Source organism: Dryobates pubescens, chromosome 18, assembly GCF_014839835.1.
Source record: "Dryobates pubescens isolate bDryPub1 chromosome 18, bDryPub1.pri, whole genome shotgun sequence".
Classification (NCBI taxonomy): Eukaryota; Metazoa; Chordata; class Aves; order Piciformes; family Picidae; genus Dryobates; species Dryobates pubescens.
In genome coordinates this window covers 10,870,145-10,886,348 of record NC_071629.1, presented here as the reverse complement: position 1 = coordinate 10,886,348, position 16,204 = coordinate 10,870,145, and the positions used below count along the sequence as shown (strand labels likewise).

At 41.6% G+C, this 16,204-nt stretch overlaps 1 protein-coding gene across 6 annotated transcripts in view; it reads right to left on the bottom strand.

Annotated features, from left to right (window-relative positions):
• GRIA3 (glutamate ionotropic receptor AMPA type subunit 3) overlaps positions 1 to 5,477 on the bottom strand; it is a 151,709-nt gene extending 146,232 nt beyond the window's left edge. For 4 of the 6 annotated variants that reach the window (XR_008462689.1, XM_054169487.1, XM_054169488.1 and 1 more), the window contains exons 1-2: positions 5,224 to 5,438; positions 4,179 to 4,337 (exon numbers count right to left, since the gene is read on the bottom strand). Coding sequence is in view for 5 of the 6 variants with exons in the window: in XM_054169487.1 (XP_054025462.1) it covers positions 4,179 to 4,337; positions 5,224 to 5,314 (250 nt within the window). In the remaining variant the exon portion in view is untranslated. Of the gene's footprint in view, positions 1 to 4,178; positions 4,338 to 5,223 lie in introns of all 6 variants that reach the window. The other 2 variants (XM_054169490.1, XM_054169491.1) reach the window with 1 other exon arrangement.
• Positions 5,478 to 16,204: the final 10,727 nt, after the last annotated feature.

Here is a 16,204-nt window from a genome sequence, read left to right as displayed (position 1 = left end):
GATGCAAGGGAAGCAAATTATCTGCCCACTGGCAGAAAGAAATGCTGAGCAGCACCTAAGGAAAAAGTGTGTGCGTGTGCATGTGTGCACATGTGCAAGTGGCTATACATCTGAGCATCTATCTGTATGCACCTATGCCTTGGGAAAGGGGGGAATACAGCTGAACTGGAAAAATTGTCTGCTAGTAGCCCTGTGGTATCATTTGCTGTAATGTTCCCACAAGAAGAAACAGGCACCTTTTTTTCCCCCTTAAAATCTCCCAAGCTGAATTTCAAACACAAGGACTGCATGGATGCTAAAGTAATGTTTAAATATTTTCTAAGAAAGTCTGAAATCAGACTCCTTTAAGAAAGCCTCCATCCAATCACTTACATTATTCTAGCAACTTAAGGTAAGCCTGTCATTCTAGCTTCCCTCTTAAAGAAAGAGTGCCTGTAGAAAAAACACTCTGCATCAACATTTGGTAAAATACAGAAGGCCTCCTGGGTTCAGAAGATACATGAGAAATAACTCAGCAAAATTAATGGGCCAAGAATTTGCAGCTGATGGGTTAGGTTTAGCTGAAAGAGAGAATCAGCCTGTAGATTAATTAGGTTCTGCAATCACAGCCCCTTTTCACCCATACACATCCCACCACTATCATTACATGATCAACAGATTTTAATGAAAACTAATGCTTTCTTTTGAGAAATTCCACCAGGACAATGTGTAAGGTGGAGTTTACTTTTCCAAATATTTCTTGAAAATGGTACCTAACCCGAGTGCCCATTTGTTGGCTGTAAAGGTGTACAACAGCAATTTTTTGCAATGACAGTGCAGAGAGGGAATATGAGATCTGTGTGCTAATGAGCTGACACTGCAGAGGCTAGAGCAGTGTTAGTATAGTGCACTACAAGTGCAGAGCAGAAAGACATACGCGGGTTATTTCCAGGGAATACGATCTACAGAACCGTACGCATAATTCAACATTAATACTGACATCCTTCATCAGAGGTTATAAGAAAAGCAGGAAAGATGCTTCTGTGATGAATTTGTACATCACAGTTATTATTTTCATATTACTCTGGAAAGAAAGCCAGCTCACTCCCTACAAGAGCATTTCTGAAGAAAATATCCACATTTTACTTGATTTTATTTATTCACAGGTCAAGTTAACTTTCCTCATTTTTTTTTATTTAATGATGGCCAAAAAAAAAGCCTATTTTGAAAGATGCAATAAATCCACCCCCCCACCCCCCCCCCCCGAACCAACTGATAAACTTCAATTCAATTTTCATCTGTGTTTGCATTCGCACTCTGTTAAGATGTCATACAGCTAAATAAATAAGCAGGGTGATAAACATGGAGTGGGTGAATACTGTATGCATGCATGTGCATTAAATATACAGAGAGGGGCTCGGTGCTAACAGTGAAGCAGGGAATACATGTATATAAATCAGATTATGCATCACTTAACTGAAAAAGGAATGAGAAGGAGGGGCTTAGGGCAGGAATTTTCTTTTCCTTCTAAGCAAGTTTGTTCCCATGTTGGGATATTGCCAAATCAGCCCTAGCGAGGTGGGCTTTTTATATCTGGCTCATGAGAATACTTCAGAAGAGATTTCCCCCCCCGCCTCTGGAATGCACCAGATTGCACCAAGTGGGATGTGCAGCTGTGTATAAAGAACACAAGCCTTTCCTGAGCAAAGCCCCCCTCAATTCCCACACACATGAACACTTACTACTGACTAAATCAAAGTAAAGGAGAACAAGAAGTATTATTTTATGGATAGTGACTAGTAGAGGCACTAGGCTCAAGCTAAACAGGCTACTTTCTCTGACTTCCCTTCAGGTCCTTTACCTATCCCACCAGTCATTCACAGTCTCTCTTTCCAGTGAAGGCAGTCAGAATCACTGCAGGTTTCTCTCCTGTGGATCCCTGCCAATTGCAAATATTGATCAAACGGCTGTGTGACAGCACCGGAGACAATTTATGCTTATCTCTAAGAGAAGTAAAAATGTTGTGGAAAGAACTGCTTCATGGATACAATAGCACCCTGAAATTATCTGCCACTCCACTGGGAAGTGAGGATGTGATTAAGGGTACTTAGGCCAGAATGTTTTAGGTGTCAGCCAGGCAGTGTGAGGAGCTATTAGTTCATCCTAATGCATTGATAGATATGAGAATTCTGACTTTCAAAGATAATTCCTTCCAGATCCAAAATTATCTTTTTTTTCCCCCTCTTTTTTAAACTTTGAGCTACTGAGACGTACATGACTGGTGACTTGGACCCACTGCATTCTTTTCCTACCAACAGTATTACCAGATTATTGACATAGCTATGGACAAGGTCACCTTTTCATTTTCTTTCCTCTGTTTCTTTTTTTTCCACACCTTCTATTTTTAATAGGTTACTGTAGGTTGGTATTCCCTGGTCCACAGTTTCTCCAGAGACCTAAGTTTTCCTAATTTTGCTACACTGGTGATGTGTGTGTTGGAACGTGGAGTCCTATACTACAGAAAACCATTTCACCTTACTCAAATCCCCATAGCTTTCACTAAGCAATGACAAAGATCATGTCAGAAGATGAGAAGCAAACTGACTAAATAATACATTGACTACCTCTGAATGTGTTCCACTTGTCTTAAAGGGACCTGTAAAGAAGTGCTGGTAGAACTTTAAAAAAATAATTAATAATGAATCACTCATGCAGTTTTGTGCATTTAGTTTAAATCCGTATAATTGATATTTAGGAAAGCATGTTTGAGATACAGCCTCTTGAAGGGATTACACTGATTAAGGATTAATAGTCTGATACTTGCTGTAAGAGCTGTGGAGGCTGGATAGGAGTAGTAAAATAAGATGTAAAATACAGATGTTTTTATTTACCTTTTTTCCCCCACTGTTCCAAATATTTTTACGGGTTATTATATAATAACCCACCCGTGCAAAAGTTTTAAAGGTCCTAATTCAAAGCCCTTTAAAAAGTGTAATGCTGCACTAGCAAGAAGCAGTCACATGGGGGATATGTTAGAATATCAATCCAAAATTTGCCCAACTATTTCCTTGTTGTATACTTTCTAACCATCAACTTCTCAGAACAGAGGTGAAATCCCGGAAGAATAGACCATCTATTTGTCCAGGCTTCCAACTACACAGCTTGGGACAGCAACAGAAGAACTATCCTATCTCCAATAAACAAAGAAATAAAGTAAGATACTCAAACCATGAAATCATTTTAAAGTAAGGGATGCTTGTTTTCTGAACCTCAATACCTTGTTATTTTAGTACAACGTTTCCTCTTTGAACATTTTATACTACATGTGAACACGTATCCTATTCATAATGCAAAGTTAGTACGCTGCCTTCGGAGGTCCTATATAGATCATGTACAGACATTTCTGTGTACTGCAAAGTTCATGCAACTGCCTTGCAAGAAAACTCCAGTCATTTGCAAAGGTTTGCAGTAAGAACTGTATAAAACTGAACTTGGATGCATCAGTAAAACAAATATTCATGAACTACTTTCGGTAAATGAATGCTTTTTTAAATGCAGCACACACTCTAGTCTTTCAGAAAGAGATTTTGTGTTTTAACACCACATTAACACTACTCAAACTTCTATTTTGCTTCTTTTGTTAATAAAGACTCAAATTGTACATTTGCACTGCTTGTGCAGAGCTATTTCCATAACACTAAGCATTCTGATTCCATTTTCTGTCCCCTCAGCTCTAATGGTATGTGTCAGTTTATAGTCTCCTCAGCTTCTAACAGGACTTTCACTGTAAGAAAACCACCACAGAGGAGGCAAGTAAGACCCTCTAGCTTCGTCCCCTCAAGGTCACTTGTAAACAGCTCTCTCTTTATTATTGGAAATGATGTTGTTTAACACGGCTAGGTTGTAGCTTCAACAGAACAGGAATGCTACTTCAGCAGCAATTCACTGATCAGAGCTACCCAGCACTGCTATATAAATGTTTGTTTTTCTGGAAAACAAAACAAAAGGGGTGAAAAGAAGTGGAAAGAAAACTTTCCCTAAGGTACTCTTCAGCCACATAATGTTGCAAAATCTACTAAATCTCAAGTCAGTACACACATTTGTTGCACTGTACTCTATAAGCAAGAACTCCAGGTTACCAGGGAGAAATTGACTACAAGGTAACAAATGTTTTTGTAAAAAACCACGTATCTACTTACAAGCATTTGTCACTGAAAAACTGTTGGAAGAGTCCAAGTGATCTACATGATAGTTCAAATGGAAGGGCTTTTCTGTGGTATTTTGGTTTGTGTTGTATAACTGCACAGCAAACCGAAATGCACTGTGCTCCTGAACAGTGTTCCTCATGAAAAGTCCACCTGGGGGGAAAAAAAAAGAAAAAGGAAAAAAAGAAAAGGTATTTCAGAATGCTTTTGAGGAGAAACAGTGGCAGTAAGTTACATCTGCATACTGCACATCACTGGAAAGAATGAACAGGAGCAGGCTGAGCCTAAGCACATAATTCTGACAAAGCATGTACACGAGAGCACACAATCCACGTCCAAAGTTAAGCTTTTAAAGCCACATACCATACCCAGGTATCCCCTGAGCGACCGGGACTCACTGGGAGCTGCAGGTGCCCCTTGAAAACCAGGCCACTTATACACGGATGCCCAGATTCAAAAATCTAACTTGGGGATCTGTGGCTCCTAACTGATGTCCAGACTACCCAAATACTGCCTGTGTAGAGTTATGTGCTAAGGACAGGGCTGGCGTGCGGCATGGCAAACGTGCGGTTCTCAACGGGCTGGCAGACGACGGGCACCGCTGAGGGCTGCTCCAAGGGAGAGGCAGCAAAAAAACCAAGTTTCCCTGGCGTGCCCTCAGCATCACGGCACATTCGGCCCCAGGTTCAGGGCACGTCGGTACAGATTCACGTCGTTACACTCTCACATTATTTGCTACATAGGATGCGCTGCTTCAGGGTACGATTCCGCATGAGCACGGACCCTAATCCTTCTGCTGCCTCTGAGGAGAACGGACGGCGCAGCAGCCGGGCTCCGCTCCCTGTCGCCCGCCAGCGGTACCCGGGCACCGCTCCCGCCTCTTCCTCACAACAGTGAGAAGGAGCTGGAGCGGGGCAGTCCCCGAGAGCTGCCGGGGCTGCCCGGGCTCTCCCCCCGCCGCCCTGCGCTCCCCCTCCGCACAACTTCCCCTCGGCTGGCGGGGGAAGGAACGAGTCGCGCTGCCGCGGCGGGCGCTTACCTATACTGATGGTGTTGGGGAACCCCGCCAGAGCCTCCCCCAGCAGCCCCGCCAGCAGCAGCAGGAGGGTCCGGGGCACGCTCTGCCCCATTTTCTTCAGCTCCTGCGGTTCAGCCCCTAAAACGAAACTGGCGGCACAGGCATGGGCGCAACTGGAGACTCGGAGTACTGTCAATGGTGGTGGCGATGCTGGCGGAGGTAGTGAGGAGGATGGTCCCCCTCCTTTCTTCCTTTTTTTTTTTTTCCCTTTTTTGTTTTTTCCTTTTTTCTTTTTCTCTTCCTTCTCTAAATCCCTCTCCTCTTGCCTTCACCCCAGCCTGGGAAGGCTCATTGGCTGCGAGGTTGCCTTTCTCCCCCCGTCTCCAGCAGCCCCCCCAGCGCAGGGACTTCCCCCAAAGATGGTGGGTAGCGCAGCCGGCGAGGTTGCTCCGCCCGGGCCAGGAGGGGGGTTATCGATCAAACTTGGCGTGAGGCGAGCTGGCAGTAGCTCGGCTCGTCTTGACTCGGCTCGGCCCGCTCAGCCCCAGCGCTGGCGTCTCCCGGCCGCGGCGGCAGCGCTCGGGGCTGCGGTCGGAGGGAGCTCACCGGCCTCACGTGGGCCGGCCCCCGGGCTGCAGCTGGCCCCTTTAAAGCTGCATCGCCTCGGCGTGTGTGTGAGTGCGTGTGTGAGAGCTGTGCGTGCGCCGGTCTAAGGCGGGGGAAGGGCGGGGAGCCGAGCCGAGCCGGGGGAGGAGAGTGGGGGGCAAGAGTGGGATGCGGCCGGGGTGCTGTCCGCGGCCGGGGCGCTGTCCACGGCCGGGGTGCTGTCTGCGGCCGGGGCGCTGTCCGCGGCCGGGGCGCTGTCCGCGGCCGGCGGCCGACCAGGGAGAGTAACGGCGGGCGGCGGTGCAGGCTCCACAGGGCCAGGGAACGAAAGGCGGCACAGGCAGCCGGGTGCCGCCGGGCCTGCCCCTTGCAGGGGGGGCGGGGAGAAGGCCCACCAGGGGAGAGAGAACTAGCGGGGTAGCGGGGGCTGCTGGGGGGAGCGTGGAAGAGGCCACAGGGGTGCTGAGGGACAATGTGCTTTCCCAGAAGGTTTGCCTGCCCTACGCCCCAGTGCTAACGCCTGAGGGGGGTGGCTCCCTCATCCATCTGCCCACAGTACCATGAAGTGAAGAAAAACAAGTTTATCCCACACAAGGGAATATTAGGTCCTTCCCAACTTCCTCTAAAGGAAGGAAATCCAACAAAGTCTCCCTTTTTCATCCCTTGTGCTGGAAAAAAGGGAACATCCTCTCTGTCAGAGCAGTTGCCCCAGCACAGAGCATGCACCGTGGCCTACCCAGTGGCTGTGGGGAGCAGGCAGGTAGGTGTTGGACATCCCATGTTCCTCTCTGCTGCCCACAGCTTGGCAGAGCATCAATCCTGATAAGCTCCTGGCCTGCACATCCATAGGGAGCTTCTGCTTGAAACTTGTTTCTCTGAGGGGTTGATCTTGCACCTGTCTCCTTGACACCTTGCTATATGGATCCTGCAGCTCTTTTATCTTTTTTGTTGCTTTGAGGCTCACTAAACTTGCAAAAAGGAGGCACAAGAGAGATACTAGGTCACCTAGTCCATCTCATAGGCTCAGGGAAGATTGTTCTTTACTTAATGTTTCCTTTCTCTGATTTCAGCTAGTCACTTCCCCTTCGTCCTCCTCTGATTTCTTTTTTTTCCCTTTTAATCTCATGCTCTGGTGTTCTTTAAGTCTGTGTTCACTTGATCTAGTTCCAAAAGCAGTTGGCTGTGTATTTGCAAAATAAGCAACCAGTGCCACTGGCCGTAGCTTTCTACCAGTACTCAAGTTGTAAGACAAGGGCTGATTACTGCACATATGCTAATGAATAACATCAGAGATTCAAAACATTACTCTTGAAGGAAGCCAAAGGCACAGGTGTCATATTCATGATGCAAGAGCATAACATATAGTTATGGCAGCATATATGTGACTTCTGCTTGCTCCTGTGTGCATGCATTAGTTGCTGCATATTGTGTGTTTCTTTACGAGAATCATGCCCAGGAGATGGAGTCTATTCCAATTCAGAGGTGTAGAGATCAGGATGTGGGGTGGCTGGTAATGTTCTTATTTAGACTGAGTTGTCATGTTATCTTTTTAAATGGTTATTTGTATGGACAGGTGGGGCATAAAGTCCATCTTTTATAGCACTTCTCAAGCTCAAAACACTCAACAAATACTACCTATGAATTTTCTTACAAATGTGGAAACTTAAAATTCAAGGAAAGCAATTGGCCTGGGTCACCTAGGCAGGTTTCAAACCCAAACTTAGATCAGGAGCAATAGCTTTGTTGTAGAGAACTCTTCTCTCAAATATCCTTTGGTAAGCATAGCAGATCTGAAAGTACAGACACATACGTGAAGTTTAGACATTCAAGATAGTTGTGAAAAGCCCATTCCTATAGGTAAAAACCATATCTTTCTTGTTGCAAACTACTTATTTTTCCTCCACCTCCAGACCATTTCTGAAACATTTTCCACAAAGTCCTGCTGCTGCTATTTGCAGATACAAATGGAACAGCATGCACCCCATACAGATTTTTGAGAAACCCAAAGAGATCCCATCCCATCCCATCCCAGTTTATCCTTCTTACAGCAAGCCCAGTGTGTCCTGGGACAAAATGGTAGGAAATTGGTTGTCTTAACGGGGATGTTAATGCCATGCAAATAGTTTATGTACTTTGCTAGGGATGGTCAGTGACTCGAGATACTAAGTTCCATGGTAACCGAGGTCATACCAGATGCCTTCCCAAACCTTCTCTAACTAAATGCAACCAAGATTTTCAGGACAACCAGAGTTTCACATTTAGATGATTTATAGTGTTCTGGGACACTAGGGGATTCTGAGTACTATCTACCTGAGCAGGAGGAGGTAATGATTTATAATTAGTGTTCTCATTGTAATGCCTAATAGTGGATTAGAAAAATGCTATGGAATTTAGGACACAGCGTTCTCACTGAGCTTTCTGATGTTACTAGGCTAAACTCATAGTGTTAGCATAAAGTCATGGCAAAATCTACACTAGGACCTTTGTGGTTCAAGCTTCACTCTAGTTGCACTGAGCTGACTTTATCACTTTTTTCATTCCCATTTCTAATTGCACAAGAGAAGCTCAGGCAGCAAGTTTCTAGAAAGCCTTTTTCTTCTCCCAATACCAACCAAACCAGGTTTTAATTGCCAATAAAGGTATTACAAATTGTGTCTTACTGCCTTTTTTTGTTGTTTTAAACTGGTTACTTCTTCATAAAAACAAAGGACATGTAACTGAACTGTTAATGTCTGAATTTTGATTAGCTAAATGGATTAATTCCACAACAGACAGTTAACAGAGTGGTAGTGGGGAGAGACAGAAGCAACAATGAAAAAGGATTCAAGGGACAAGGTGAAACTACAGATAGAAGGAGTCAAGGGAAAAGCACAGTGTCAAAGGAGGGAAAATTAATACAGACATTACAGCTTCACACATGTTGAAAAAATAGGTCAAAAGGACATCTAGTTAAGATTTGGTTATATTATGAGTGGGAATAGAGCAAACTGTTGAAGCTCTCCTATTTACCTTTCATTACCATGTAATGAGACATAAAATGAAATTAAAAGGCAGCAGACAAGAGAGAGTTTAACAGAACTATTCTGGTATGCAGTTTATAGCTAATCTATAAACCTGTATCCTACACAATATTCTTGGCAAAAATAATTGTTTTTTAAAGCTTCAAATTTTATGTGAATTAGTAGAGTATGTGCACTAAACCAACTCAGAAAATGTTACTTGGATTAATATTCAGTATTCATGGCAAAAAGTAGCTCCTGGATGCCTCAAGAAAGACCAGATCTTATGTGTTTCAAGAGTTTCTAATATGTTCAACATTCTCTGAATGTTTTTGTACTGGTCAGCATTAGGAGACCCTGAATCACTGATTTGCTTGTTATTCATTTTCTCTTAGGACAGTCAACAGGTGAATCCTGGAACCACAGAAATGTATGGTAAGTTTATTACTTCTATCATCAGAGCTAGGATTTACCCATGGCAGCCTATGGTCTAGCATGTAGGAATATGTTCCAGTACATGGAAGGAAGATGAAGGTTTGTATAGAACGTAGTCAAATAGGAAACCTGTTGATAAATATAAACTTTACTCCACTACTGGAGCCTAATTCAGCTTCAGGTAGCAGAAGCAAATCCATGCAGCAACTTTTATCAGAACTCAGCACAGACTGTTTCAGTAATAACCTGTATCTATTACAATTACCCAACTAAGCTACAAATGTGGAAACAGTCAGCATGTACAAATGTCTTCATTTTTCTTGGGTTTGTGGTATCTTTAGGATACATACTTCTAATTCTTCTAAGAGCTACATGGCTGGTGGAAATGTAGTGTTATTATAGTCCCATAATGTCAGAAACAATTTATATTACCTTCTGTTTTCTGATTAACTGTGCACTAGGCACTGCTGGCATAACACAGCCCTACAATTCTTATTTAAACCTGTACTTCTGCTGTGCTCATCTATATTTATTACTTAAGGAAACAGTAAATCAAATAAAAAAAGTGATGGTATCCCCTGTATACTGTTAATAAAGTGAATCCTCTCTCTTTCTTTCATACCTATGAACAGAGTTTTCAAGCAATCTTGGAAGTTTTATCCAATTCATAACCACTTCAACTGTTCAAAATCTGACGACTGAATATTTAATTTCTGTGTATAATTACTGAAGTACATTCTCCTTAAAGACAATCTCTTTTAGCTCTGAGTAGTGATTAATCATGTCAGATGACCTTTTGCCAGTCAAAAGTCTATTTTCCTCCAGTGTCATCTACATCTCCATAACTCATCTCAGTTCAGATCTGCACTAGTGTCTTTTAATGGAAATGTCTTTGGAAAACAGCACATAGAGTACTAGAAATGGATGTTCAGGCAAAAAGAATTTACATTTTTTTCACTGAAATTTAAAGGATTTCAGATTTGTTCTGTTCCACTTGATCAGACAGAGACTCCTGCCCTCTTCTAAGCCATCAGTCTGGTAGTTAAAAATTTTTAGGAGTTATGCAGAAAACTGACATTCACTTCTCTGCTAATTTAAAAAATCCTGTTTTGCTTCTGGAATGAACCTTTTTCAGCACTAGGGTATGGAATCAACTCACTTCTAGAGTTCATTCAATTATATAAATAAGCTATTAGTTAACATGGAAAGGAAGTTATAGAGAAAAGGAACTCTAAGATATATCTCCCTTCATCCTGGCAGATATGTTGTCCATGGAGCGTTGGTCTCTCCCTTTCTTTGCCACTACTCAGGAAATGTCACTTTGAATGTGAAAGGGTTTCCCTATGAAACTTCCATGAAAACAAAGCATTCCTTAGAAGAAAGAGGTATGTATAGCAAACACATTAAGATTGAGCAGTTCTGGTACTTTAAACTTTTTTTTCCCCTCTCACATGGAGACCTACCTAACCATCCAAGCATTTCCAATAACGTCTCAAGGTCTAACAAGAACACAAATGCAATTAAACACCAGAGGATGCTAGCAAAGTGTTAATATGGGGAATTTACAGAAGAGCCCAGAATCTGAGAAGGCAACAGTGAAAATTCATAGGAAGAGAGCACTATCCTATTGCAACATGTAGTCTAACCCACAAGGCTGAAGAATTTGATCCCTGTATACTAGATCTAATACACAAGTCTTTAAATCATGTTTTGTTGTACTGTGAAGGACTTGGTTTGTCCATGTGCAGAGAGATGAATTTCACCAAACATGATTTGTTTTATTGATTTCAGCAGGATTAACTGAGAGGATGAAGATGACTATAGTTGTACACTTACACTGACATGAATAACACAATGTGGTTCTGATAATCTGCAGTGCTCAGAAGACAAGCAAATCCTTCTGAAACCCAGTGGCTTCTTTGAAAAGATCTGATATTAACAATACAGCCAATGTTAACAGGAGTGTTCTCATGCTTTATGAAATTTCCATTCCTAATTAAAAGTTGCTTGGCTTTGTAAGTCACACCTTGTAGCAATTGTGGTGGATCTTGATAATTACAATGTAAAGCTATTTGATTGCTCTTCAGCACAACAGAAAGCATAAGAAGTGAAAAAAAGGAAAAAAAACCAACACCAAACAATTGCAGAAGGGTTTTGTAAGAGCAGCTCTCACCTTATATCAATTTGAAGAGTCTTAAGTATTTTCCAATACATCTGCAGTGGTCCTTATATAGCAAATTGAAGTCGACTGACAATAGAATTACTCTTAATTGCCTTTTGCAGACTCTTCAGAAGTAGCCCATGAGTCCCGAGGAGTCCATAGACCTGACATGCAGTTTCAAGCTTATCTTGAAACTGCTCTTGAACACATAAACTGCTAGAATCCTGTTTGGAGTTCTGTTGTGTCCTTATAAGCACTCAATAACTAAGCACTCAAGCACTAACATGCTATCACTGAACATCTATTTTTGGGAAGCTTGTCTAACCCATGATGCTGCTAGAGCATCCTACTTCCGATGACGATGCTCTGTGTTATATATACAGTAGTTACTTTCAGTAAGTTTGAAAGTAGACTTCACAGTGTAACTGACTCAGACAAAGCCAAGGAAAAGGCTCCTATCTACTTCATGTTCATTGTCCCAAAGTTCTTAGGGCTGCATTTCAAGATATACTGGACCAAATCCTCATCCAGTGTAAAACACTGTAGATCAATGAAATGAATTCTACTGTGCAGTAGGATAAATTGACTCTGTTTGACTGTTCTGCAGTGTAAATGCAGTTATCATATTTTGCATGGCCCACAGATTCTGATCAAGGCCTGCACACCAGTGAATGGTCTGTCTATTTCATGTCACTTTTTTCACCTTTCCATGTCTTTTGTTTAGGAACTAGGCAGCAGACTGCACAATTCTTCTGGACATCCCTTAAGACTAAAGGTTAGGCAGAAATTTCCTTTAATGTAAAAATTATTCTATTATCTAGAATTGAAAAATTATTTTTGCTGTTTAGCTTAGCTGCATATGTACTCCCTGGAGATTCATGTTTCAAGAGTGCAAAATTAGCTGGAAAAAGAAGCACTGTGATTTTTCTTGCTTCAAATTGCTTAAAGAATTCTAGGAAGATTATTTTTTTTTTTACTCTTAAATTATTACTTTGTCTTCTAAATTGCTTTCTGAATATTAAGGATGTCAAATGTGATTGTTTCCCTTTTTACCACAGGCCCCTTTGGTACTACAGGCAACTGTTTGAAACATCAAACCATAGCTGTGTGCTCAATCTCAGATAACAATTTGTGTATCTTAACAAATGCAAAACAATGAATGTAAATCAAATCAAATCCTTCCTTTCCATGAGTCAGATGCTATTTCCTTGGTACTTGTGATGCAGTAGCCTGGATCTTAATCTAAAGCCCATTACATTCATTAAGCACCATTCTATTGACTTCAATGGTCTTTGAATAAAGCTAATAGCCTTTTTTTGTTCCTACACATCCATAGTGCTGAGGTGGAAGGGAAGCCGGGGAACAACAGGAAAAGGCAGGACTAGATTTTATATTTTTTGGGGTATGTTTAGAATATCTTGTAAGCTATTTGCTCTTGGTATATCAGAAAGGATAAAATAAAAGAGGATGATTTTTTTTCTCTTTTCTGGAAAAAGGTGTCAGAGAGGCCACACTGAAACCTCTTTACATAAAAATTACTCTTTTTCAGGAACAGTAGCTCTGCCTCCTGGACCTAGGTTGTAATACTGACTCTCAGCAGCATCCAACTTCACAATTACTTTTACAGTGATTAAGTAGTTAATTAAATTTCTAAAAGTAAGACAATGCAGAACTGTCCTTAACACCTTCTTCTTGTGTACGCTTAGCAGAAAGGTTAGCTAAGAAGTGGCCAGTCTTTCATAGGATTTCTTTGGGGCTGCAATACTTTAAGTGTGATGTAGTGAGTAAAGAAGGAAAGGCAAACATGTAATTTTAGACTTAACTTTGAATTTCCCACTTTTGTGTTGCAAGGTAGACTTTACACATTGCTGTGACATACTGCTGTTATTTCCAATATAATCTCATGTAATAATTAACTCCAACTGATCCACTGCAGTGCTTTAGCAAAGTATTGGAGCCTATTAAATTGGACCATGAATACACAGAAATTTCCTTATTTCTAACATGCTGCTGAAGAAAAAAAGCCCAGCAGATTAATGGAAAAGCATTGCTAAATAGGGCTCCTTGGTGCAGTAAATTTCTGGAGTGCTGTTAGAAGGTTTTGAGGAATTAAGTACATATGAAAAGCGATGTGCTGGAAATCCTTTGAAAAGCAGTTGTTTCTGTTATTCTTTAGGGAAATATTCTGCTGTCAAAGGTGAAATCCAATGACAGCAACACCAAAGGGTATGTTTTCACTGCAAGTTTATTCATAGCTTTTGGGCCACCCCACTCCACTCAGCATCACACAATGCTTTAACATACATGAACTTTGGACCTGGTTTTGCCATTAGAGCTGAATTCAACTTCTCAGTAGATCAGCACTCCTAAAGTTTTCAGCGAGAAGTTTGGCTTTAAGGCACACATGAAGTTATGTGTTTGCTATATACATCTGTTTGGTTTATGGATTCAGTTTGGAGGATAAATACCTCTTTTATGGACTTACTAATGTATTGAGATTATGAAAAGCAAATAAAATACCCATGGTAATCAAGAGGGAGACAGGGCATTATTCTAATTCTATATGAATTAGAGCATAATGATAACAATTTTTCAAGATATACATCTTCTGGACCCTGTAGTTTCTGAGTCATCTATCTCCCACTTGGCTTTTGTTAGAAGCTACCTGTCAATGTATATACCTGTACTCAGCATTTGACCTTTTTTTTTCACATGCTCTGTGTATTTTTGCAGAAGAATGCTGAAAGATGTCACCTCAGCAGGATGCATTGTTGTAAATACAACAATGGCTAGCTGTAAAATGTGGCTTCAAGTGCCAGAAGCTTGCTCAGCTCCCATTAAGTCAGCAGTCAATGGCAAATACGTGCACGGGCGAATGAGTTACCAGTCCAGTGATGAGTATTCTAACAGGTCAGTTCACATATGGTTTTTGGGAAGAAGAGCCTGCCTGACTAGAAAAAGAGATGCTTGGGGATTACACTGTAATTCAGAGGTTAAAACTAATTCAGAAAAGGCAGAAAGTGTTCTAGACCACTTCATAACTCAGTATACAAAGAAACTCAAGTCAGTGACAATTAGCAGCCTGGGACATGCCCCTGAAGACCAACTTTCAGACCCATGAAGGACATGGCTCCACAGAAGCATAGAACTGTGTGAGTATGGTTATCTACTCCAGACATATTCTGCTAGTTTAGCTCAGGTCCAAGCCTCCTTGACTGCAGCATGAGCTTTGCTCAGGCTAAAACAGCTATTTCACATTGGGGATGACATTGGGAACTTGTAAGTGCTGAGATTTGTATTTAAACCAAGACCGGAATCCAGCTGTTTTACTTGTTCTCAGTGAAGGCATTTTTCATACTTTGCACAATAATGAACCAAAAGTCAACTAATTTCTGCATATTTTCAGTATGCAATATATGTACCAGCTTTTTGGTAATAGATTATTCCTGTAGTTCTTTGCAGTCATTCGGTCAAACAGCAGAATCCCCATAATTTTACAGGCACATATGCCTTGATTATGCTACATTTCAAATAAGCTGATAGTGATCTTCTAAAATAGATACATGAAAATAATTTTCTCAGAACTATAGCTGTAAGCTAAAAACGCAAAGATCAGCTGACAGCACTTCTCACATCCGTCAGCAACATTCATTTCTGATGACAAAACATAACTAAAATTTCCAAAAGTGGTTCATCAGGGAAGATCTACTCTCTCAATTTAATTGATGTTCATCAAAAGGCTTTTGCTGATTTAGTGAGGTTTTGGAACATGCAAGACCACTTAGGCTACTCAAGCCAAAGGGAAGCTGAGTGGCAGCTTTTAGTAGCAACAACATTTCCCAAAGTTCACAGAATGCCTCAAGGTCAGCAGACCAATAAGCCTAGAAATACAAAGATTTAGCCTTGAGATAAAGTTCTGGTCTCACGCACAGCGAATAAAAAAATCCTCACTGACATAAGTAGCCATCAGGCTGAGCTCCCAAGTCATTAGATCACAAATGCAAAAAGCTGTAGGGAATATTATTCTAGCTTTCTTTTGAATAGGCCATGATGGTCACATCTTAAAAGCATGCGGTACGTGTAATATATACACGTTCCCCACAACTGGAGATGTATTTCTGATTCAGAAGGTTGAATACTTCCCACTGACCCAGAAATTAAGTACTTTGCAGCAGCTTTGCACAAACAGCATTGTGGAGGCCTGTGCATCTCTTGATTACTTGTACCAAACATATTCCTTTTAAGATTAAATATGCACTTTCAAGCTTTCAGTTCTCCAAGCTCATTCGGGGCCCTGAGAATCAAGTCATATTCTCTCTCCCCCTGATCTCACAGCCAAGAACAGTCTTTAAAGGCTAAACAAGGCCTTCCATGGTTTCTGTCGGATACAATTGCATTCTAATTACAGCCCCAGTGACGTACTTGCAGCTTGAAGCCTGTCAGTGGGGTTTGTCAAGCTTAACACACTGAAACTTCTGCAACTTTCAGTCCCATTGAAGATGCTCATAAGAATCCAGCTTGCATGTGCAAGCTATGTGGGCTCTTTCTGAAAAACAGAAGCAAGATAGCAGCGAAGCCTATTTTGGGCACAAAAGCCAGCATAACTGATTCTTAAAGCTGTGATCAGGACTGCTGAGTGTGAATGTGCAATAAACAAGTTTCCCACTCTGGGCAAAACTGCTCAGGTAGGGGTTAGTGTGTATTTCAGCTCTATGGAATATATGATCTGTACTCCACCCCCCCTCAAAAAAAAAGGTTCAAAAAAATCTGGAGATCAAAGGTAGTTTAATTACAAAAGCAT